We start from the raw sequence: 26,561 nt of genomic DNA, 5'->3' as shown, positions 1-26,561 counted from the left end.
AAGTTTTATGGCACCTAATTGTAGGAGATGGTTTATTTCCTGATCCAGCAGGTGCACATGAGAGGGGTCCCTGAAGAGGGACGGGAAGGGGGTGGGTAGGTGGAATAGAGATAAAAGGGACTGAGTAGCCTTTCTGGATAATTTCCATAACCCATTTGTCTGTGGTAACGGTTTTCCAGACTGGGTTGAATGGTGAGAGGCGGCCACCAAATGGGCTGGAGATTTGCTGCAACTCTGGGATTGGAGAATCTGGGGTTCTCATGTCCTCGACTAATGCTTCAAAACATTTGCCTTGAAGTAGATGCCTGAGACGTAGATGACTGATCTTGTGTTTGTTGGCGTCTCCTCTGCCTTTGTTTGTGGCGCTGGTCATAGTGTCTTTGAGACTGGGTGTATGGGGCAATCCAGATTCGTTGGATTATGGAATCTGCCTGGTTTCTTTTTGTTCACAGGAACAGAGATTCCAAGTCTCTTTAATGTTGCCTGGGAATCCTTCAAGGTATGCAAGGACATGTCTGCGCTCTCTGCAAACAATTTTTGGCCTTCAAAAGGTAGGTCCTCTATGATTGCTTGAACTTTTCTGGGAAACCTGGAAATACAGAACCAGGAAGCCCTACACAAGACTACAGACATAGTGATACATCGTGCTGCCATGTCAGCAGAATCAAGAGAAGCCTCCAGGGCCATTCTGGCAATGAGGGAACCTCCTGCAATGTTGGCCTTGTATTGCTCTTTTTTGTCTTCTGGAAGATGTTTAAAAAAGGCTGACATCTGGGAAAACATGTTGTCTATGTAATTTGGCTAGTAAGTCTGAGTAGTTGGCTATGTGGAGTTGGAAGGTAGCCAATGAGTAGGCTTTCCTTCCAAAAAGGTCTAGCCTTTTCCAGTCCTTATCCTAAGGGGTGGTTCTCGACTGACGATGCTTCCCCTTTTGATTAACTGCTTCTACCACCAATGAGTTTGGGGTAATGTGGGTGAACAAAAACTCAGCCACCTTAGCTGGTATATAGTAACTTCTTGTCTTGTCACCTATACAAGGTGGAGCTGTGGCTGGTGTCTGCCAGACAATTTTTGCAGGGTCCATAATGGCTGCATTAATGAGTAGTGCAAGCTTAGCTGATGGAGAAACACCGGGTATTAAGCTCCTCAGGACGTCTCGGTACTGGACATTCCTGGTGCCTCGCGGTCCGACGTTCTCGGTGCCGTCAGTACCGGGGCAGACTTTGTGGTTGGAGATCACTTTTTCTGAGGCAAATCTTGCTGCGATGAAGAGACTGCTTTTCTGTGGCTTTTCTTTTCTTTTCTTTTTTTTTTTTTTAGGAACAGAGTCCTTAGTAGCCATTTTGGAGGAGGATCCCATGTCTGAGGAAGCTGTTGGCCCAAAGGTGTCCTGGACTCCGGGTTGGCGGCTGGTCTGAGGGATTTCTCCATTGTCAGGAGTTTCAACTGGAGATCTCAAGCCTTCCTTGTCCTAGCTGTCATTTTTTTGCAGTGGGGACACTTTTGATATCTATGTGTATCCCCCAGGCACCGGACACACTGTGCGTGGCTGTCAGAGACCGATATAGACAGTCTGCAAGTGAGACAGCATTTGAAACCTGGAGAGCCAGGGATCTCTGAGAGGCTATGTTGAAAGCAAGAATAGGAATAATCCCTTTGTTATGCCTCGTCTGTCATTGGAAGTTACCTGCTTGAGGCGGGGGAAATGGGAGGATTAGGAAACAAAAAAGTTTTTAAAATATAAAAGGAAGAGAGGGTATTACATGGGAAAGAACTGAAATAATAGAAGTATCTAAAGTTGTGAGGGTGCTACTGTTGTTCCGACCGACGCCAAAGGCGGCAGAGAAGGAACTGTTGGCTGTGCACGCGGGGTAACCACTCAGAGCTGCATGAACTGGCTGGGGGCACTCCTACTACATATCTCTGATTAGAAGTACACCAAGACACCAAAAGTGGTGCACCCACAAGGACACTTCTTGAAGAACAACTGATTCCTGAAGCACCAGGGAAAACAGCCCCATTTATCTTCAGTCCAGGATGGGCTCCACAGGAGCTCTTCCCCTCTCAATTGCATGGAAACCACATGGGCTAGATGGGTCTGCATTTCTCCTGTGATCTCATAAGGCATGCCCTGGAGTGTATGTGGAGGTGCCTGTTATAGAGCTGGTAGGGAGGAAGCTAGGCCTGAAGGTCCCTTACCATAATCTCTATTATGGACAACATCTGTGCTATGTCTGGTGGTCTCCATCCATGACTCACAAGGAAGAGAAGTGACTGAGTTCTGCTGTCAGAGCCGTAGCTGCTAGTGCAGCCTATAGGGACTCAGGCAGGATCTTCAAGCTGATGCACTGCCCTCTTGGTTTCAATGTCCTCATAAGAAATGGGGATTCCTGCCCCACAGCAAGCAGTTCCAATTTTGCCACGCTCCTTTGTAGCTGGGGGGGGCTGAGCCAAACCCAGCCATCTAAGCAGTATTGGAAACAGTATCCTACCCCCAGAGACACCAACCTCCCCGCCACGAGTCACTCGATAAAAGGGATGGAGAAGAGAGACAGCCCTAGCTTCTCTGATCATGGCTCGGTCCCTAAAGCCTGCAAGGCACCAGCTACTGGAAATGCCTCCAAAGGGGAAACGGAGTGAGGGGTGATCTCCTCAAAAGGCAAACACAGCATAGTGACACTGCTGGGAATTGGACCATCATGGCCTCGAGCCAAAGTATTAGCCTAAAAATCTTAACTAATGTTTGGGATCTCCTCTAAAAAGTTCTGCAGCAAGGAGGGCTGGCTCAGCCATGGGCCACTAAGGAGGTAGAGAAAACTGGAGGGAACTACAGGGAGTGCGGCATTCCCCTGCTGCCAGTGACTGACAGGTCTGGTTCTGCCTCCACCCCTAATCTGGAAGCAGGCTGAAGTACCCTTTCTAAGCCTACGTCCACACTACAGCTTTAAATCGATATTAGTTAAATCGATTTTATAAAACAGGTTTTATAAAATCGATTTTATGCGTCCACACTAGGGCACATTACTTCGGTGGTGTGCGTCCATGGTCCCAGGGTACCATCGATTTCCAGAGCAGTGCACTCTGGGTAGCTCAGTAAAAGAATAGGACCAATAACTTCAATATCTGTCCACACTAACCCTAAATCGATTTAGTAATATCGATTTTAGGGTTACTCCTTTTGTTTAGCTGGAGTATAGAAATTGATTTTAAGACCCCTTAAAATCGATTTTAAGTGCCTTGTAGTGTGGACGGTTACAGCATTAAATCGATTTAACGCTGTAGTGTGGACCTGGCCTAAGGTATATGCGGACCTAAGCAGGAAGAAGAACTGAATTGCTAAGTTGGCACCTTTGGCTGCACACACCTCCAGCAGTAACAGTGATCACTATCATCTTTACTATTTTGTTCTTTGGTTCTCACCATTTCAATTCAACACAGACTTCTATTTCCCCCCCCATAATATCCTATTTAGATGTTTACCTGTTATCTCGGATAAAAGCCACAACTGATTTCAAATACCATTAATAAACTCCCACAGCGGCAACCACCCAAATCAACCGAACACATAACATCCGTATACAGCACTCAAAAATAATCTACTTTTACATTTCATCAGAGTTTTAGAATTCAGAGACCCTAAACACTGTGTCAATAAAGCTACTTTAATAAACTCGTATTACTGAATACAGTGAATGCTCTCTCATGGTTAATGTTACTTGCCCTATTCACACCAGCATGAAGGGCACCATAAAAAGTCCTCAGTATCATGCAAGTCCTTAAATTGTTTTTTTTCTTTTTTTCTCTTGTGACATATTTATTTACCAAATGTCCTTGAGACAAACTGGGATGGAGATGGTTAATGTGGATCCTCTGTATTGCAGTGACTTTAATCCACAAAGACTAGCTGAAATATGGGAAATGATTCTTTCTCAATATTAAATACCAAACAAAAATCCTCTTGAAAACCACCCCCAAAATCTCTGGTTGTTCCAATGTATTTTTTTTTTTTTTTTTTTTACTGTTACTCCCTTATGAAACTCATTTTAAATAATGGGGCAATAAATATTTGAGTAATCAATAGGTTATCTAAGTTTTGCTATAAAATAGCTGAATAGTTGATTTCCTTGTTACTAACACTCAATTTCTTTCAAAAATTCCCTCCCTCTCCATTTTATGTTTTCTTCAACTTTATAGATGCCTACAAGAGTTACTGCCCAGATACTTAACATCAAAACCTTTTAGCCCCAAGTGTGAAGAGTGACAGTACAATAACAGCATGAAAATATACTTACATATCTATCTTCTATTAAAGGTTTTATTGGCTTGAGATGTATTTTAATTATACAAGTTTCTTCCTGATGCATGTAATTTCATGCCTCTCTGCCCCCTTCCCCCATCCCAGACAGTTGCTCTTTCAGTTTTGTGATCCATGTTCCCCACAGACTGAGTTCCTTCTCTGATCCCAAAGGCTTTTCATTTGCAGATCTGCTTCACTGGGAATCAACAAATGAGCATAAGTGAAGACTACATGTGAAAGAACAGGACCTTTATCGAGATTTATAAATTGAGTAAGGACCATACTAACATTCAGTGAGAAAGCAGCATTTAAAATCAGATGTTTATATAGCTGATAAGACCTGGAATTCTTGATGCAATGTAAATCTGATCAAACATCGACTCAGTGCACTGAGTTAATAATATTGAGACATGATACAGATTTAGATCTGGCACTAGACTCATTCAAAATCCAATCTATAAAATGGATTCTCTCTTCGGTCTGTGTCAAGCCTCAGTTTCTTGCAATCACTGGAGCAATGAGGTTCTTGGCAGTAAGGTGGAAGGGAACTATATCCTGTAAAATTCCTGGTGAGACTGAAGCAAGGAGACATTTAAAGGTCAGAACAAAGATCTCTTCGGTGTGGTCAACACACAGCTGCACAGATTTTAAACTGTTTAAAATAACACCTTTAGTTAAAGACATTATTTTAAACAATTTATCTGAAGTCTGAGCAACTGTGTGCACACTCAAATTCAAACCTGATTTATATCAATTAACCAGTTTCAAACTGATACAAATGTGTCCATACATAGGTGTGCACCAGTTTAATTAAATAGGTTCAACTTTGTATTTAGACAAATCTTGTGTTATATCCTGTTACAGAATGTTGTTGTTTTCCGATCATTAAATGCCTCTGGGGAGACTTTAACTAGCCACTAACGCTCCCATAAACTCAAGGTACTTTGAATTTTGTGTCAAGGCCTTTTTGATGTAGCTTATATTTTCTGAACATAAAATTGTTAATGCTTGGGAATTTGGCCTCAAAGTGGAGCCTCCATTCAAGAAGGTGCTAAATTCCCAGGAGAATAACACAGCCCTAAAGTACAAGAGAGAAAGAGACAGACCTACTTATCACTGGAAGAATATACACAATTTTATATCAATACATGTCCTCAAAGTCAATTATTCCAAATTTAAATTAGTTATACTTAAATCAGAAGTCTAATTCTACAATTAAAGGATCAGAGATTATACAGCAGAAGGAAAAAGTGACGTAGAATGCAGCACCTGAACTCTCAGGAGAGCAGGAATTGACAGTGTTTTGATGAGATGTGTTACATATACTGCTTAAGGTAAATACAAAAGAAATCTAAAAAACTGCTCTTCACTCTCAGTATCATACACTGAAAGTTATATGATACTGGTATGTAAGTTTATAAATATTTACTCTTCCCCCAGTTCCAAAAACTGGAAGAAACTATTTAGTTACATTGTAGATCATCATAATATACCAAAATAAAAAAGTGGTATAGAGAAGGTCCTACATTCAGGAAGTTACTGTGAAAATAGCAATAATTGACCATTTCGCTAAATAAATTCAAACTCAAATTTAATTTTACATGTATTTAGATTTATTTGCTATATATGTATCACTATGACCTTATAGTACTTGAAATCCATTACAGGATTGTTTATAGTCAGTCTTAACTCCACAAAGACAATAATACTGCTGTGGAAGATCAATGGGGAGAAAAGCAATTTAATATATTTACAGTTCCTTATTTTTGTAAACATTTAATCTACATACTGTACTAAGCTCTAACAAGGGTAAAGAGCTATACATAGAGACAGGAAATGGGGCCCTGTATTTCTATTCATATTGCGTATTAGCATATTATACATAGAGCATCTGCCCTTTTTCATTACCACAGCAGTAATCTTTCCTCAGATAAGTTTTTAAAACTTTTCAAAGAACTAAATATACTGAAATACTATACAACTACATCTATTTAAGCCAACCCATTTGGCTTTTATTCCATTTCTAGAATAATTTAAAGTGCTATAAGCAACCCGTTAATCAACACTTTTCTATAACAAAACTACTTTTAAACATTAATTTACAAGATAATATACAATGTTTATCTGGAACAGCTGAAATTTCAGCACAAAGTCAGTCACTGTCACACTTATAACAGCAATTTTTTTGCATAACATAGAATAGAAGCTTTGAGCTGTTATTGCCACAATGGCTTATCAGTTTTCCTACAAAAGTGAACAAGAACTACCGGCACTGTATTCTAGCCTGTCATTTTTTGAGGTCACATGACAGTAAATTTGCATATTCCACAAGTCTACTGAGTTACAATATTGGCTACCTATAGTACATTACCCCATTTTATCAGAGCTGGTGCTAACTGTAGTTTACAACATAAATCCACTCAAAAACATCACAACTATTTTTTTCTTTTGGACAGGAATAAGCTATGTTCTTAGAGTTGATGTGCTACAAGGCTACAACAGTATATCTATAGAACAGTATATATCTGACACTTTATGTTGAAGAAAAATGCATCAATTTCATAGTCTGTATGCATAATGCCCTACTACAGCTACAAATTTGTTCACTGAATTTTACTTGATTTATCCATTAAACCCAGTGGAACTATCACATTCCCTTGCTATTTTATGTTTTTAATCACATAGCTCAATGCTGTCCTCATTTGTCCCAAACCTGCAGATCATTAACAGCATGTGCAAAATACCCTTTAATATGATCAGCACACAAGTAGAACTTTTACTATGATGTAACTGACATGTGTTTTCTAAATTGGACATTAATAAAACAAGTGGCACAACTGAATTTGGATGAATTTTCTAACTAGGACTAAGGTAATGGTATGCTCCAATACAGAATGCTAAACTTCTTGTCTAGCAGCAGCACCATGTGAATCAATCAGTGGTCTGGACCAGTGTTTGCAGCGTTGCTGCCAAATCATCACACTCAAAACTTTCCTCTTATACAGGCCCTGAAGGGGGAGCTCCATTCAGAGATACAGTTTTAATAGAAAAATAATCTTAACTGAGATATAACAAAGCAGTCCTGAAGGGATCTAGACAGATGTTTCAGGGAACTGAAGAGACAAAGGGGTAGACTAAAGGACAGATAATTTGGGAGGCTGGCCCCACAACAGCAAGATTAACTTAACTGACATTCAGTTTCAGCCCATGTGGCCTAGACTTATAGAAATATCTTAAGCATACAATAAAGTATGACAACTTTAAATATACTATTTCAAAATTGTATCTGGATCACCATGAAGATAACTTTAAAACTATAGTATAAAAATACTGTATTCTATTGCTTCTAGGGCTTTTAGAGCTGCACTGATTCATGTCAGGTTTGGGACAATAGCCTGCAGAGACACATATACACTTATTCAAAAGCCCAGATTTCAATGTCTTGGATAATGAAGTCTTCCCTCTTAGAAAGTGTGTGATTCCCAAATGTTTTACAAGAGTGACTTCTTCCGTGGTAGAGATCCCCATCAAGCCAAAGAGCAAATTCACCCCTGGAACATAGAGAAGTTACATAAAAATAATTCACGAAGAAGAACAAAGTTAACCTAACAAATGCAGTTAGAGTTGTTAGAATTATAAATAGGGCTCCGTGTTTGTCACAGAAGTCACGGATTCTGTCACTTCCTGTGACCTCTGACTTCTGCAATGGCCAGTGTGGCTGATCCTAGGGCTGCTAAGCCACAGCTGGAGCGGCTGTCCAGCCAGCCGCTCAGGCAGCCCTGCAGGCAGCTGCACCAGCCACTGCTGGAGCGGCCCTATCCCTGGGGCCAGCCACACCGGCCGCTGCTCTTCTTTTATGGAAGAATACTCTAGTAATTTAGAACAAAATGTCTGCACTAGAAGAGCAGAGAGTGATTTAAAAATATATAGAAGTAAGTTGAAAATATGGGTGCTCCATTGGGGGAAAAAAATAAAGATTATGGAATACCATTTCAAGGCTTTCAAGTATTCATGTCCTAGGTTTATTGGAAACAGATTTTTCTGACAAAGTATTTCTTGGGACATATTTGTCAGAGTACTAGCGTTAGGACACTAACCTGGGACTCTGCAAACCTAGGTTCAATTCTCTGTTCTGCCAAAAACAACATTTTTTATAATTTTAGGCAATTTACTATATATTTCAATTGTCTTGCTAGTCATTATTTTTTTTTTTTTAATGTTAACATCTTGTATCAGTTTCAGACAAAGCAAGTATGCTGTCAGTCAGGACATGTAAAGGTATCTTGACCTATCCGAGATAAAACTTTCTGTGTCTTCCATTGCTGAAGCAATGCAAAGGAATGCAAAACAGTCTAATAAATGTACAAACTGGAGTTTACAACGAGTGTTAAATGGTTTTCTTAAATCGGACAATTGATAGATACATACATATATCTATAATTAGCATTAAAGCTTCTTGGGCCTTGAGATTTCTAAAATTAAAATTAATACCAGTTTTACTGTGTGTACACAACATTAAACAAAGACCATTGTAATTAATTCTTCACAAAGAATAACAGTATGAATCGTGACTTACCCTCCCCCACCAAAAGCTAGAGAGTCCATGTCTCCTTTAATAAAAAACATATTGTCTCCTGTCCATTTGAAGACCTAATGAAAGTAGAGAATAGCAAGTTAAATATTTGAAAAATTGAATTTTGTGAATTCCAAGTGTTATCACACTACTCCTGACCCAGAAGTCTCCCATGATTCTAGCGTCAGTGAGAAAATCCACAGCTCTTGATTATACAGATATTTAAAGAGCAAATGGATCAGTTCCAGTGAACAAATTCACCTCTAAAATAATGCCTACGTACACTTGTTTAGCCTATCAATCTTTCCAAATCCATACCCATCTTTTCATTAATTTTTGTCTCAATTACTTCAACTCCATCTTTACTGGTATCCCCAAATATCCCCTAGCCAAACTGCAGCATATGTGGAATGCCACAGCCTTTACTATACCATTAAATTTAAGTATCATCCCACTTCCTATGTCCCTTCTCATTCCTTTGCTCTTACCTTAACGCTAGATATTTTTTCTTGGTAGGTGTAACTGGGTCTTTATCACCCCTTAAACATAGCTTCTTGTAGTCAATATTGTTGATACTGTAATACTGAATGGTTAAATAGGATGTAAAGGAGTTGTGTCTCCTTACCTCAAAATCTGGAGAGAAAGTAAACAGAAAGGTCTCTCCAGTGCCATAAAAGCAGTCACTCACTTTAAAAGGTTCAGAAGCTAGTGCACCAAAAACCTATAGGAGAGAAGAAAAAGTTGAGAACGAAAGTGTAAGAAGAATGCTGAAGCTACACAATCTACATTGCATCAACAAAACCTTTGTAGTTTTACTAATGAAATCTTTTTCTTTTACGTGGGTATCTGACATACTGTTATCATTTTAGATGTAGGTAGATTTGAAATCTGCTTTTGGGATAAACACAGAAACCTCAAAAGATCTAATGATACCGCCTGTAACGGAGATATTGCAGGCTGTTTTGTGAGGATTTTGGAAAGGAGGGGCATGAACCAACTGTCAAGCAATTCTTTGCTGACTAATCAGCCTAGAATAAGAAGTGCAAGAATTAAAAATTAAAATCATATGCACAACAGTTGAAGAGACAGCAAGATACAAATGTTTTGGGGGGTAATTCCCAGGTCCAAAAAGATTCTGGGCCCTGCTTCCTGTTGCATACTTTCTCCTCTACCATTAATATACACTGAATTACAAATACATACATCCTCATGGGTCCCTTATTATAGGCCATCTTCCCATTAGGGTAGTTTCTTGTTGGAACAGAAGTGGCTCTTTCCATAACTCCTCATTCTGGGACGGTACAATCTGAAGGGGATGGTACAATCGCCTCAACCCTGGCAACGGAGGGATGTCTACACTACCCACCGGATCGGCAGGTAGTGATCGATCTATCGGGGATCGATCTATCACATCTCGTCTAGATGCGATAAATCGATCCTTGAACATGCTCCCTGTTGACTCTGGAACTCCACCCAGGAGAGAGACGGAAGCAGACTCAACGGGGAAGTGGCAGCCGTTGATCCCACGCCGTGAGGACATGAAGTGAGTCAATTTAAGTCCATCTAAGATACGTCGACTTCAGCTATGTTATTCTCGTAGCTGAAGTTGCGTGTCATAGATTGCTTCCCCCCCCCCAGTGTAGACCAGGCCAGAGCCTAATTTCATCCAGGCTCTGGGCCTTTTCCTGGGTACTGTAAGAGTTTGAAATGGTTATTAGGCCTGTTTAAGACCATCACACACAGCTAGTTATTACCAGTCATTGCTAGTAGACAGCATACTCAAACCCTATTAAACAAGTATTAGTTTCCCAAAAAGCAAAACATTTAACTGAGTGATTGGTTAATGAGTTAGCTGACTGGCTAACAGTGATTTCAGCAGAGGAAGAGATTAAGGACACTTCAAAGCATAGTTTTGCATCCCTGCCCATCTTGGCTAATACAGTCATTTCTCTATGAATTTATCTAGTTCTGTTTTGAACCCTGTTATATAATCTGCAAATGTTGCCACCTCACTTCCAGATCATGTATGAATTTGTTAAATAGTATGAGTCCCAGTACAGACACCTGGGGGACACCATTAATTTACCTCTCTCCATTCTGAAAAATTATTATTTATCTCTACCTCTTGTTTCCTATCTTTTAACCAGTTACTGATCCATGAGAGGACTTTCCCTCTTATCCCATGATAGCTTATTTTGCTTAAGAGCCTTTGGTGAGGGACCTTGTCAAAGGCTTTCTGAAAATCTAAGTGCAATATATCCACTGGATCACCCTAGTCCACATGCTTGTTGATCCCCTTGGAGAACTCAATCCTTAAGGGATATTATATAAGCACGATCTGAACACAATTTTCTAATTAAAATAAAGCTTTAGAATAGACCCACCATATATTCTTCAGGTCAGGACAGCTTGTAATAGGAACTTTACCAGGTCTTAACATTGGTGTTTCTTGCCCAGAGAATCTCCTAAAGAGACCTTGTTTTGAGGTGGTTTAGATTTACAACTGAAATGAAAGAAACCCAACTGGAGGAGCAGCTACGTAAAAATAGTATGGAGCCTTATTTAAAAAGGAAAACTGCAGTGACTATTTATAATACTGTTCCTTTGATAAATATTTGCTATTCACTGTAAGAATATTAAATGTGATTTCTCAAAGCTTTCTAGATGATACTATCCTTCCAAGTAGATTTTAAAAAAGACAATTACATTCACTCATTTACTCCCATTGAAAATGTCTGCCAGTCACATGTATTTCAAAGTTATTTTAAAGTTAAATAAATTTAACAAAGATTTATAGATTATAAACTGTGGTTACAGTAATATTTTTAAAGCAAGTTTTGCCTTATAAACAACTTTGAAAGACTTACCCAGATAGATGTATGGAGATATGCCTATATCTCATAGAACTGGAAGGGACCCTTAAAGGTCACTGAGTCTAGCCCCCTACCTTCACTAGCAGGATCAACTACTGATTTTTGCCCCAGATCCCTAAGTGGCCCCATCAAGGACTGAATTCACAACCCTGAGTTTAGCAGGCCAATGCTCAAATCACTGAGTTATCCCTCCTCCCCTCCCCTTCACTTTCAGCTGCAGCCCCAACTACCTGTGACTGATGCCCTGAGGCATAGGGCTAAAGCCCAGAGGCAGTACAATATTTATTTGCTGCTTTTTTGTCTCCACTGCTGCCTGATTATTTCCTGTTCCACATGCTGTCCAGTTGTCCAATAAGCCTAACTCTGGTGTTCATATCTTTGAGGTTCTACTGTAGTCTTAGAGCAGGAGGAGTTACTTGTCAGAAAAGTAAAGGGAGAAAGACAATTGAGATTTGATAACTGATAATTCAAATTCATAAAAAGTGAAGATGCTCCCAATTGGTTCACAGAGTATAACCCAATTTTTCCAGTCTGATTCTAAAAATTTTGATTTTTTCCTCCCTCTATTCCTTAAAGGGGACACAAACTAATTTTGTGCAAGTCAATTCAAAGAGTTAGATTTTGTTCACGAAATTATTGGCAGTCTGCTGAAGAAACCTGGCAGATACCCATCTTAGGGTATGTCTACATCTACAATTTTGCAGCGCTGGTTGTTACAGCTGTATTAGTACAGCTGTATAGGGCCAGCACTGCAGAGTGGCCACACTTACAGCAACCAGCGCTGCAAGTGGTGTTAGATGTGGCCACACTGCAGCGCTGTTGGGCGGCTTCAAGGGGGGTTCGGGGAACGCGAGAGCAAACCGGGGAAGGAGACCTGCTTGCACGGGGGTTCGGGGAACGCGAGAGCAAACCGGGGAAGGAGACCAGCTTCGCCGCGGTTTGCTCTCGCGTTCCCCGAACCCCCCTGCAAACCGCAGGGAAGGAGACCTGCTTGCTCGGGGATTCGGGGAACGCGAGAGCAAACCACAGGGAAGGAGACCTGCTTGCACGGGGGTTCGGGGAACGCGAGAGCAAACCGGGGAAGGAGACCAGCTTCGCCGCGGTTTGCTCTCGCGTTCCCCGAACCCCCCTGCAAACCGCAGGGAAGGAGACCTGCTTGCACGGGGGTTCGGGGAACGCGAGAGCAAACCGGGGAAGGAGACCAGCTTCGCCGCGGTTTGCTCTCGCGTTCCCCGAACCCCCCTGCAAACCGCAGGGAAGGAGACCTGCTTGCACGGGGGTTCGGGGAACGCGAGAGCAAACCGCAGGGAAGGAGACCTGCTTGCTCGGGGGTTCGGGGAACGCGAGAGCAAACCGGGGAAGGAGACCTGCTTGATTACCAGAGGCTTCCTCAGGTATGCTGGGATACCCTGCTTATTCCACGGAGGTCAAGAAAAGCACTGGTAAGTGTCTACACTTGATTACCAGCGCTGGATCACCAGTGCTGGATCCTCTACACCCGAGACAAAACGGGAGTACGGCCAGCGCTGCAAACAGGGAGTTGCAGCGCTGGTGATGCCCTGCAGATGTGTACACCTCCTAAGTTGCAGCGCTGTAACCCCCTCACCAGCGCTGCAACTTTGTGATGTAGACAAGCCCTTAGCTGTATTGGCCGATAATCAAACTCGCTAATCAAGTTGATTCTAAAGTCTTTAAAAAAAAAAAAACCACTACCACTTAATGCATTAGTTGGAAAAACTATTCCCCTCCTTGTTCCAAAATTCAAACAGTTTCATACAAACAGAATCAGCTCAGATGATGCCAGCAATCTGTAATATGTCATTCACAGAAAGTAAGCAAGCTATTTCACGGGTAGCACCGTATATGCCTAAAATTTTTTTTTAGTTATGACAGGAATAGGGCTCTCTTTTATATATACACACTTTATTGGCTTATTTTTGTCCAAAGTATACTTTTTTGGTTATTTTTGTCCAAAGGCTCATTAACTTAATTCCTTCTTTACATAATATTCTCTCCCACAAGTTTAGTCAATGGAGTATTCTCATTCATTTTCCCCTCAGAGATACTGGTGGAAAAGGGGTGGCCTGCACTCAGGCCTCATTGACTGTCTATTACCATTCAGTCTGACCGCAATATCAGAAGTGTTTGAGCAGATGAAAGAAAACAGCCCCTGTATACTGATGATTTGGCTCATCTGATTCTAAGACTTCTATTGACAGGGCTTTATTCTAATACAGAATTTTTCTACTATGTTGAGATAAATGGACAAAAAAATAATTTAACCTCAAACTCTACCTCAAAGAGGATTTTGCACATTTTCTGCCAAAAGAGGAATTCATGAGGTGTTCAATATGGTGCTTTATTTTTACCTGATCTTTACTCAGCTGCTCAATTTGACACTTCTTTAAAACACAATAAAAAGTGGAAAATTTTGGAAGGCAGCAAAATTGAAGAGACTACGAAGTTCATCAGGACTAAGAAGTAGTACAGTCATTTCCTATCACTAACAGACAGGAAATGTACCTTCAGATCCCTAAATAGGGATTACAAATGGCTTAACAAACAGACCTGGGTAACTTCTCACAAGAAGAACGAAGTGAAGTTGGCAGAAAAGACGGTTACTCACCTTTGTAACTGTTGTTCTTCGAGATGTGTTGCTCATATCCATTCCAGTTAGGTGTACGCGCCGCGCGTGCACATTCGTCGGAAAACTTTTACCCTAGCAACTCAGTGGGCCGGCAGGTCGCCCCCTAGAGTGGCGCCACCATGGCGCTTGATATATACTCCTGCCGGCCCACCCGCTCCTCAGTTCCTTCTTGCCGGCTACTCCGACAGTGGGGAAGGAGGGCGGGTGCGGAATGGATATGAGCAACACATCTCGAAGAACAACAGTTACAAAGGTGAGTAACCGTCTTTTCTTCTTCGAGTGATTGCTCATATCCATTCCAGTTAGGTGAATCCCAAGCCTTACAAAGGCGGTGGGGTCGGAGTGAAATGTGGCAGAATAAAACTGCTGAGCCAGAGGCTACAGCCTCTCTTGACTGCTGAACCAGGGCATACTGCGAAGCAAGGTATGGACCGAGGACCAATGGAGCTTCGCGACAGATCTCGTGGGTAGAAACACGAGCCAGCAAGGCGGCAGATGAAGCCTGAGCCCTGGTAGAAGGCACAGTGATGTGGCTTAGGGAAATATGAGCCAAATCATAACAAGTGGGGATGTCCGCCATCACCCCAGATGAGATCCTCTGAGAGGAAAACAAGCAAGCCCTCCCTTTGGCCCGCTACCGGGGCAGAGCTGGGGCACCTTAGGAAATGATTCTGTCAATATAATGCGAGCACTCCACAGATGTCCAAGGAGTGCAACGGTTATGCCCATTGCGTTGAGCTGTGGGTAACATGAAAGGCCAAAACACCTTAGGGAGGAAAGCCGGGTGCGGTCATAACTGCACCTTGTCTTTGTGGAACCTAGTGTACGGCGGAACCCCCGTAAGAGCTCTGCTCTCAGAGACCTGTCTGGCCAAGACTAGGTTGAGGTCCCAGGGCGGGGCTGGGCGGCGCACCCGAGGGTGCAAGCGCTCCAAGCCCTTGAGGGACCTCGAACCCATAGAGCGTGGGACACTGAACGTCCATCTTAGCCTGCTGGAAGGTAGAGAAGGCTGCCGAGAGTATCCTCAGCGATGATACCGCCAGGTCCTGCCGCTGAAGGCCAGAGGCAGGCCAAATAGAGGGGATCGAGACCTCAGCAGGAGCAAAATCGAGCGTACTGCAGCTGTAGAGGAAACGCTTCCACCTGGTCCGGTACGTTGACCAGGTGGAAGGCTGCCTGTCACCCCGACTCAGGTACGCAGGAGCTACCGTGAGGCGAAGAGGCTGCAGGTCCGAGCGACGAAGTCTGTCATTGCCCTGAGTGATGAGGTCTGGGCTGACAGGCCGAGCAACGTGGTATGCCAGTGCTGCCTGGACCACTCTGGAGTGATCATGATGATGCGCGCTCTGCCCCTGCGGAGTTTGAGCAGGACCTAATGAACCAGTGGGAACAGTGGGAAGGCATAATGCAGTTGGCCTCTCCACGGCATCAGGAATGCGTCCAAGATCGATTCCGAGGAGAGACCTTGGAAGGAGCAGAACACCTGGCACTTCCTGCTCTCGCGGTGAGCGAACAGGTCTGTGTGAGGAAACATCTCCACTTCCGGAAAGCGGGACGCCTCATATGGGGCAGAGTGATCACTCGTAAGACAGGAAAAACCTGCTGAGTCAAAGAGTTAAGACGTTCCGAACGCCTGGGAGAAAGGACGTCGCCAGCTCCATCGAGTGGGCCATGCAAAAGACCCAGAAATGGATGGCCTCCTGACAAAAAAGGGGGGAGGACTATGTCCCCCCTGAATACTTATGAAGCACCTGGCCCTTGTGTTGGCTGTAAACACCGAGATACAACGACCTCGCAGCTGCCGCTGGAACCCCTGGCATGCCAGGCGGACTACTCTCATTTTTGGGGCATTAACGAGGAATGCCAGCTTCTTAGAAGACCAAAGGCCTTAAGCTCGGAGGCGACCATGAGCACTCGAGCAGTGAGATGATGCGTCCGCCGTCAGGGGCAGTGAGGGCTGGGGCGGATGAAACCGCATCCCTGTCCACACCAAGGAGGGAGTTAGCCACCACTCTAGGGAGCCTAAGATGTTCGAGGGAACGGTGACTACCATGACCATTGGCTCCCTGTCCAAGCGGTACGCCGAGGTGGGCCGGACTTGGAGAGGACGGAGGCGGAGCTTGGCGTGTTTGGTTACAAACTTGCGGGCAACCATGGACCCAGGAGACTGAGACAAGAGCGAGCTGAGGTCGTTGGGAAAGCCTTCAGACCTCAGATGATTGTTGCCCTCGCCTAAAACCGCAGTTGTGATAAGCAGGCTCCGGCTAGGTAGGAGACCAGGATAGCCCCTAGGAAGCCCAACCTCTGCGTGGGAACCAGAGTGGATTGCTCTATAGTAATCATCAGGCCTTGATCTGTGAATAAGACCGTGACGATGCCCACGGCTGAGCGGTTTGTGTCTCAGAGTCTCCTCGGATAAGCGAATCGTCCAGATACGGAAAAACGCATATCCGACATCAGCGACGGAAGGCGGCGACTATGGCCGTAAACCGGGAGTATTCACCGCTGGCTATAAAGCGGAGGCATCTCCCGTGTGGAGGGAAGATGGCACTGCGAAAGTACGCGTCCTTCATATCCAGGGCGGCATAGTAGCCCCCAGGAGGCAAGGAGGGAATAATGGTTCCCAGGGATACCATGTAGAACTTCAACCTTATCCTAAACCAGTTGAGTCCATGCAGGACCAGGGAGGTCTGAGACCTGTGTTCGAGTGGGGGACTAGGGCATAACGGGAGTAAAACCCCTTGCCCCTTTCGTCCGCTGAAGGGGGACAGGGCTGGAGCAAATTAAAGGTGGTACCTATGCTCCATCGTGCGCAGGACCCAGCGATCTGAAAGTAACTGGGGCCATGCCAGGAGAAAGCGGGATCGGGATCCCGTCCTGCGACTGGTACACCGCCCTCCGGCGAACCTTGGAAGGTCCGTCTTTGGTCCCAGTGGTAATTGCGAGGGACCTTGACTTCGGCTTTTTAGGGGGCTTGACGTTTGTCTGCAACCACCTTGGCCTTGCCGTTTTCCAGAGTTCTGCCTCTGGCTAGGCACAGAGTATGGCGGCTGGGGCCATAAAGACCTGCGTTTGGTCGCTGGCGTATACATGCTGAGACGCATTAGGACCCTATTGTCCATCAGGCTTCGCAGTCTGGGGCTGTCTCTGCCGCGAAGATGCCTTACCCACAAAGGGTAAATCCTGAATGGCATACTGCAGCTCTGGCCGGAGGTTTAAAACCTGAAGCCATGAAATGCACCTCATGGCGACACCCAAGGCCAGAGTGCTGGCCGCAGAGTCTGCTGCGTCCACGAGGCCTGGAGGGACGCTCTGGGAACCTTCTTTCCCCCGTCCTCCAAGACGGCAGCGAACTCCAGGTGGGAGTTTTGAGGGAGAAACTCCTTCACCCAGGTGTTATAAGTATCGCAGCTAAGCAAGGCTTGTTGCTTTGCTACCCAGAGCTGCAGGGCCCCTGCAGAGTACACCTTGCATTCGCCAAGCCTCTTTCTGCTTCGGGGCTGGCGCCCGCTGGCCATCATATCAGGATCGTGGTCCTGAGCATAAAATCTGCGCATATGGGATGACACGGATGCGCGTCCGGACGGCCATGGGGGTACTAAGAGAAGGCACGGGCAGAGCCTCTGACTCACTCGGACCTTGCCCAACTCGGCACCGGGGACCGGCATCGGGAGGCGTATCGGTACCTGGAACGAGATCCAGACCCACACGGTGTCGGGAGGTCGACCGAGATCTCGAGGCTCGGAGAAAGGCTACAGGAGTCAAGGTACCTGCCCCGGTGCCAGATGTCGGAACGGTGCCGATAGCGGGTCGGCGAACGGGATACCGACCGGTGCAGCGAGTGTGACCAGTACCGAGGAAAACAGCACCGGGACTGCCAGTGGTGTCCGGCGTGCCGACAGGACTTGGAGTGTCTGCGGGACCGTGACCATGAACGGTGCCGCTCTGCTGTACTGACAGGGGACAGTCCCCTGAAGAGACTGTATTACCCGTACCGGCGGTGCCCGGGTCAGGCAGCACTGACTCTGTCATGGCACTGAGAGCCCTCGCCGTTGGTAACATCTCCGGCGTGAAGGGAACAGCAGGCTCAACCACAGTGTGTACTGGAGAGCTAACAGGCACCGGATTCGACGGCCCTCGTGGGACCGGGATCCACGGTACCGAGGTCATCAGAGCTTCGGTAGGTGCCGGTGCCGGGCGAACCGAGTTAGATAAGCTGTCTAGCTGCGGTGCCGTCAGCACTGAAGCAGCGGGAGTAATACGCTCAACCACGGCGCGTGCCGGGGAGCCGTCGGACACCGGATTCGATAGCCCTTGTGGGACTGGAATCGACGGTGCCGATGTTGTCGGTGCCTCAGAGGCTTCGGTGCCGGGCAATCCGACTTAGACTAGCCCTCTGGCTGCGGTGCCGTTGGCATGGAAGCAGCCGGAGCAGGAGCTCAACCACGGCGCGTGCCGGGGAGCCGTCAGGCACCGGATTCTACGGCCCTTGCGGGACCGGGATCGACGGTGCCGACGTCATCGGTGCCGCAGCAGGTGTCGGTGCCGGGCGATCCGACTTAGACTAGCCCTCTGGCTGCGGTGCCGTTGGCACGGAAGCAGCCGGAGCCTTAGCTCGACCACGGCGCGTGCCGGGGAGCCGTCAGGCACCGGATTCTACGGCCCTTGCGGGACCGGGGATCGACGGTGCCGACGTCATCGGTGCCGCAGCAGGTGTCGGTGCCGGACGATCCGACGTAGACGAGCTCTCTGGCTGCGGTGCCGTTGGCACGGAAGCAGCAGGAGCAGTAGCTCAACCACGGCGCGTGCCGGGGAGCCGTCAGGCACCGGATTCTACGGCCCTTGTGGGACCGGGATCGACGGTGCCGACGTCATCGGTGCCGCAGCAGGTGCCGGTGCCGGGCGATCCGACTTAGACGAGCCCTCTGGCTGCGGTGCCGCTGGCACGGAAGCAGCAGGAGCAATACGCTCAACCACGGCGCGTGCCGGGGAGCCGTCAGGCACCGGATTCTACGGCCCTTGTGGGACCGGGATCGACGGTGACGACGTCATCGGTGCCGTAGCAGGTGTCGGCGCCGGGCGATCCGACTTAGACGAGCTCTCTGGCTGCGGTGCCGCTGGCACGGAAGCAGCAGGAGCAATACGCTCAACCACGGCGCGTGCCGGGGAGCCGTCAGGCACCGGATTCTACGGCCCTCGTGGGACCGGGATCGACGGTGCCGACGTCGTCGGTGCCGGGCGAGCCATCTTAGACGAGCTGTCTAGCTGTGGTGCAGTTGGCACAGAAGCAGCAGGAGCAGTAAGCTCTACCACGGCGCGAGCCGGGGAGCTGCCAGGCACCGGATTCCATGGTCCTGGGGGACTGGAATCGACGGAGCCGAAGTCATCGGTGCCTCTGCAGGTGTCGGTGCCGGGTAACGCAACTTAGGCGAGCTCTCTGGCTGCGATGCAGGTGGCACGGAAGCAGCGGGAGCAGGGGGCTCAACCACGGCGTGTGCCGGGGAGCCGCCAGGCACCAGCAGGAATCGTAGACTCTCTCGACCTCGGAAGAAGGGAGCGGTGCCGAGTCGACATCGGTGCCGGCGACGGTCGGTGCCGAAAGGCCTTGGTAGTACCGGCGGGGTCCGGTGCCGAGGAGGCGCTTCTGCCCGCCGCGTGAACATCGCTCGGCGCCCAAGGTGGAGGGGTAAGTGGAAGTCCCGCACCTTTTTGTTCTCGGCTTAAAAGCCTTGCAAATGGGGCACTTATCTGTCAAGTGTGATTCCCTGAGGCACTTCAAACAGGAGTCATGTAGATCTCTCTTCGGCCGCGGCTTCTGGCAGGCCGGGCCCCTTTTAACCCGGTGAGCCATGCATGGCTCCGGCACTGGGCTCATGGAAGGGGCTACTTCCTGAACCCCGCTAACTAAACTAACCATGTTAGCAAAGAAAACATGTATAACCATACAAATATATAAATAAAAGTGTTATAACTGCATAATTATATACGAGAAAAACGAGTAGCTAGGGAAGTGGAGGTCAGCTAAGCCGCGCTCCACTGTTCCAACGACCGACACGGGCGGTAAGAAGGAACTGAGGAGCGGGTGGGCCGGCAGGAGTATATATCAAGCGCCATGGTGGCGCCACTCTAGGGGGCGACCTGCCGGCCCACTGAGTTGCTAGGGTAAAAGTTTTCCGACGAATGTGCACGCGCGGCGCGTACACCTAACTGGAATGGATATGAGCAATCACTCGAAGAAGAACATAAACATTCACAAAACTTACTCTACATCAGTGCTCCTGTCCATCTTTTTTTGATACTGTATGTTAAATAGCATGGACCCCAGTCAGAACATACAAAGCCGGTACAACAATAAGCCTTGTTGTCCAGGTCAGGTACTCTGCTTCATTTCTTTTGATTTCTCAACTATTATTCAGGGACCAAGTTAATTATATTTTGCTGTGCCTCCAGACACGGGGTAGCTCTGTGCCCAATTCTGTACGGTTTGGAATTCGATTATTTCAATATCTGTGGCATCCCTTTGCACCAGTATGCCTGTGCACTATTTCACCAAACATTGTAGGAGGAAACATGCTCACAAAACACCAAGCAGGATCAGGTTGTAACTGCACCTTACAAATAGTGGGGGAAAAGGGGAAGGCACTTAGGGGGAGCATGCGAGCAATAAAAAAAAACATCTAGTGCTTCACACAAAAGCCACTGAAGTTGCAGTCTGTGTTCAGAGGAGTGCAGGGATTATTCTCCTGGTGCACATCTCTCCATGGGGAAGGGAAGAATAGGGAGGAGGTGAACTATGGCTCTATAATTCAGGCCAACCTCAAGCAAGAAGATCAGGCTATACCAGATGCAATCTGCACTGTTGCCCATTTTTTGTTGCCCATATTACACCACAAAAAATTTCTGGTGTAATATTGCTCTCCACTACCCCTAAAGCAGGCTAGTGGCTAAACGCTACAATTTAGCTTTTAATAAGTACAACATTACAACATATAGTATAGTTTGTATAGTACAACATTACAATCATATGCTCCCCCTTCTCTTATGTTGTATCGGAGGAGATTTTGGAACATCACATATCTTTTTTTTTTGTAAGTTTGTTTTGTTTTATATATCTGTATCATGCAAAATGCAAAGCGCTATTTTTAAGACATATTTCTAGACTGCATTGTAGTTCTCCTGTAAACATTTTGACAGTGACAAGAATTAAAGTAAGCCCTCTGCAGGAGAAGGAAATCAGACATGCATTTTGTGATTATGAGAGACTTGGACTAAAAAGTTATTTTCTTTGTCCTGGAACATTTCACAGTTTAGGAAAGCTACCTGCAGTATTCCTCAAATGAACTTAAATAAAATACCTATATTAAGGTAAACACACACATGGAGTCTGGGAGATATGAATCAGAACTTTCACCCTGATAATTAGAAACTAATAACTTTTAGTTTTATAAATTGTATTTTCACAGAAGTAACAAGACTCATGTTTAAACATTAATCTTAGATATATTTTCACCTACCACACATATTAGCAAGAAGTCATAGTACACTTAAAATTATTTCTTGATTTACAGCCAGACTCAGTCTTTGAAGCACAACTTCTCTAGTGCTTCGGCTATTCCTTAAAAAACACAACTCTGGTAGCTAAGAAATATACAAATACCCTCAGAGCTGGCACTACATCCAGTTCCAAAGCAACATATAAGATCTTTTGTATAGTACAAGATGTGCATTTCATTGCACATTCCTTGCTTCCAGTTAATCCTCCAGCACAGAAAATGCTGCTTTGTGCAAACTATAAGGTTATCTTTGCTGGGCCTTTACACTACCTTGCTGGGCATTTTTGTGAATACACTACAGTAGAACCTCAGAGTCATGAACTGACCAGTCAACCACACACTTCATTTGGAACTGGAAGTACACAATCAGGCAGCAGCAGAGACCAAAAAAAACCAACCAACCAACCAAAAACCCAAAATATAGTTCTGTGTTAAACTTAAACTATTAAAAAGGGAAAGCAGCATTTTCTTCTGCATAGTAAAGTTTCAAGGCTGTATTAAGTCAATGTTCAGTTGTAAACTTTTAAAAGAACAGTCAATGTTTTGTTCAGAGTTATGAACATTACAGAGTTACAAACAAGCTCCATTCCTGAGGTGTTCGTAAGTCTGAGGTTCTGCTGTATCAACTAACGGTATGATTTTATGTTTCTGTTTCAGAACATCTCAATATAATTTGTGAACAGAGAAAAGCTAGCACCCCATACCAGTAGGGAAAGAACTTGCTGCAGTTTGCACGAGCCGGATTTAAGTTTTTAAATGTCTCTCTCCATCAACCAAACCTATGCTGTTTTGAAAGCACACCATAGCTTCTAGAACAGGGGTCGGCAACCCTTCAGAAGTGGTGTGCCGACTCATCATTTATTCACTCTAATTTAAGGTTTTGCATGCTGTCATAATATAATTCCCAATTCTGAACCTTAGCGTCCAAAATATGGGTACTAGCATGAATTCCCCTAAGCCTAATTACCAGCTTAGATCCTGTAGTGCTGCCACCAATCAGGACTTAGAGTAGAGTGCCTGATAAACTCTGGTCTCCCCTAAACCTTCCCTGGGACCCCAAGACCCGAATTCCTGGAGTCTCATAACAAAAGGGAATAAACCATTTCCCTTCCCCCTCCTTTCTTCCTCCCAGCTCCTTTCCGCATTGGGTACACTAGTAGATCACCGTGATTCAAACTCCTTGAATCACCACACAGAGAGGAATGATACCTTCCCCACTCCTCTTTTCCCTTCACCCAGAGGCAATCCAGATTCAAACTCCGTGAATCTAAAACAAAGAGGAAATTCACTTTTCCCTTCTCCCCACCAATTCCCTGGTGTACACAGACTCAGTTCCTTTGAGCCTTAACTAGAAAAAAAAATCAGACAGGTCTTAAAAGCAAAGCTTTTAATAAAAAGAAAGAAAAAAGATAAAAGTTTATCTCTGCAATTTAGATGGTAAAAAGTTACAGGGTCTGTCAGCTTATAAAAACTAGAAAGAAGCCTCCCCTCCCAGCAAAATACAATTTAAAATACTTCCAGCAAACTACAGATTTGCAAATAAAGGAAAACAAATAAAAAGACTATACCGCCTTTCTACCTTTGTACTCACAAAATTGGAATAGAAGATTAGAGAGCCTGTAGGTACGTGTGGTCATTCTCAGAGCCCAGATAGAACAAACAAAACCCAAAAAACACAAACAAAGGCTTCCCTCCACTGAGATTTGAAAGTATCTTGTCTCCTGATTGGCACCCTGGTCATGTGTTTGGTTCCCTGTTTGTTAACCCTTTACAGGTAAAAGAGACATTAACCCTTAACTATCTGTTTATGACACATGCCAGTAATACATTTAAATATTTTTAGAAGGTCTCTTTCTATAAGTCTATAATATATAACCAAACTATTGCTGTATGTAAAGTAAATAAGGTTTAAAAAATGTTTAAGAAGCTTCATTTAAAACTAAATTAAAATGCAGAGCCCCCCGGACCGGTGGCCAGGACCCGGGCAGTGTAAGTGTCACTGAAAATCACCTTGCGTGCCACCTTCGGCACCCGTGCCATAGATTGCCTACTCCTGTTCTAGATGTAGTACAGCAAATACTACAAAAAGAACAGTTACTTACCACACAGTAACTGTTTCTTTAAAGTACGTTGCCCACATGGATTCCACTTCTGGTGTGTGAGATCAGATTCTTTTGGCCAGCAGTGTATATCAAGGGCACAGGCACGGCCCCGATGTTTTCACACCCTCAACCATCCCTCAGTTACTTCATCAATGCAAAATCCAGAGGCTAGAGCACTCTGTAGATGTGGGGTCATGGAATCTGTGCTAACAGCACATCTTGAAGAACCGTAGTTACCATCTCTTAAAGTAGGCAGAAAAGGTTCGTAGAGTGTCCCATCCCAAGAGGCATGGCAATTTGCAAGAGAGATAAGTTTTAAATCCCAAGATTTAGTGTCAGCCAATTCCAGGGTTAATACATAACCTAACCTAGATAGATACATGAGGTAGATATTATATCTATATCTAATCTCTATCTATAGCTATCTCCCCCTCCCGTCTCTCTCCTCCCCCCCCACAATATATATCTTTTGCCAACAGGCAAACTATAAACTAACTCCTCAACCTAATGAACAATAAGATAGCCTAACAACTAATTGTGCAGTGAGCCAAGTAAGCAGACACTGCTGGGATTCTATTTGGTTCCACAGCAGACAAGAAGGAACTGAGGAACAGCTGGGCCTGTTCCACCACTTATGGCTTCGGGTGGAGGGATGGGGTTGCAAGAGTATCACGGGTTGGGGTGGCCCCAACAAACACCCCTGGCCAAAAGAATTTAATCTGTATGTACTGGTTGCATGTGCACCAGAAGTGGAATCCATACAGACTGTCACTCGAAGAATTGATTATTCACCACTGAAACTACTATAAATGTCTTTTTACATCAAATGTGCAAATGGCCTAATCAACACTGTAACCTCAAGATAACGGTTGCTAAGATGTGCATATCTGTCACTAAGGAACTCTACAGAGATAGGTAACCTATGTCAAGCAAGTTGGCTATCTACTCTTAGATAGCAACGACTATTCATCTTCCTCATTTTTGGGTGGGACACAAATTCTGTGCCTTATCAATCATCTGAGGATCTGAGCTGTCTGGTTCTCATTTTTTATTTAAGAGAAACTAAAATGTTATTCAGTAATAAAATGTTAGAGGATTTGCAACAGCTGTGGCTTGACATTGGATTTGCTTCATCTAAACATTTCCCAGAAAAATGCCATTATCAAAAATAGCCCGCACAATGACACAATTGTAACACCAATACATAACCATGAAGACGGATACACTTCACACAGGCAATTTTATTACTAAAACACACTTATGTTTCAGCTGTTCATTTGTCTGTTTTAAACAGCAGTTCTGATTTTTTTTGGCCATTATTTCCATACCTGCCCATCACTATCCTTGATAACCATTAGTACAGGAGTGTCTAGCCCCAGCATAGTTCGATACAATGTCTTCAAGCTCATGCCATGCTTTGCAGTGCCGTAGACAAGAGTCCATGGATACCCAATAGTTCGCGGAGGAAGGTGCTTTGTGAGCTGTTAACAAAACAACAAAGATTCTCTTATGCATTTAGTAACGACATTTTTTTTTAATACGCTCTTCAGAACAAGGTCCCTGTTATTTATTTGATATACTTAACCTGTTACATGATGTTTATGATACTTACAGAACACAAACAATATTATTTCTATCAACAGTTTTATTTGACAATCATACCTTTTCAATTTGGTCTGACTGCAACAATTCACTAGGATCACTAAGATTTGGCCGAAATGCTTCAGGCTCCAGGTCTGTTTTGATATTTGTGGCCTGCTTTGGATTTATGTCTTCCCTTGTTATCTGCAAGGCAGGAGGAAATAAATAAGCACTCCAGAAGGTATGCTAAGCATTCATAATTCTCTTACAGAGGAAGTATCATCTTCACTGCATTTAGGATTGTACTTAATTATTGGAATTTTGAATTATGTTTGTTACATTAGGCATTTGACGTGGAGATCCCGGATTCTTGTGGTAAACCTATCAATATTAAATATTACAGTGAAATTATTGCTTGCACATGTACTCTAATATTTAGGAGAAGGTTCTTCACACACCTTCATGTTCGGCGTTGAATATGGACTTTTAGAATTGACTACAATTAAAAGCCAAAGTACATGATCTCAACCACTGTGCAAAATGTACTGTTTTTCTACTAGTAATAAAAAGGTATTTGAGTTATATACATTTTAAATGCAGAACGTTTATTTCAAGTGCTTTATGCTCATCGCTCAAAAGCTAGAGATTTTAATCAATACCCAAAGAAAATAAATTTTAAAGCAGTTATGATGTGAAACTTTTCAAGCTTCTAATACACAATTAGAATATTTGAAAGCAGGCTTTGTAAGTGAGTATTAGTTGCTTAAAGAATTTGACTGGGACTCAGGAGCCGTGGGTTCTATTCCCAGCTCTGCCAGTGACCTACTTGGTGACCTTGGGCAAGTCACTGCCCTTCTGTGCCTCACTTTCCCCATCTGTAAAGTGTGACTAATGATATTGACCTCTTTTGTAAAGTGGTTTGAGCTCTACTGATG

The 26,561-nt window shown here is 44.7% G+C and overlaps 1 protein-coding gene across 6 annotated transcripts in view; it reads right to left on the bottom strand.

The window, feature by feature from the left end:
- Window positions 1-7,611: 7,611 nt before the first annotated feature.
- The window catches only part of OXR1 (oxidation resistance 1), a 488,405-nt gene continuing 469,455 nt past the window's right edge, over window positions 7,612-26,561 (bottom strand). For all 6 annotated transcript variants that reach the window (XM_030553697.1, XM_030553695.1, XM_030553698.1 and 3 more), the window contains 5 exons: window positions 25,708-25,830; window positions 25,374-25,526; window positions 9,496-9,591; window positions 8,874-8,947; window positions 7,612-7,848 (listed from right to left, as the gene is read on the bottom strand). In XM_030553697.1, the coding sequence (XP_030409557.1) occupies window positions 7,713-7,848; window positions 8,874-8,947; window positions 9,496-9,591; window positions 25,374-25,526; window positions 25,708-25,830 (582 nt within the window). In that variant the 3' untranslated portion in view covers window positions 7,612-7,712. The remainder of the gene's footprint in view (window positions 7,849-8,873; window positions 8,948-9,495; window positions 9,592-25,373; window positions 25,527-25,707; window positions 25,831-26,561) is intronic.

The sequence above is a fragment of the Gopherus evgoodei genome, chromosome 2 (genome assembly GCF_007399415.2).
Source record: "Gopherus evgoodei ecotype Sinaloan lineage chromosome 2, rGopEvg1_v1.p, whole genome shotgun sequence".
In the NCBI taxonomy this organism is placed as follows: Eukaryota; Metazoa; Chordata; order Testudines; family Testudinidae; genus Gopherus; species Gopherus evgoodei.
This window is presented reverse-complemented; position numbering and strand designations above follow the sequence as displayed.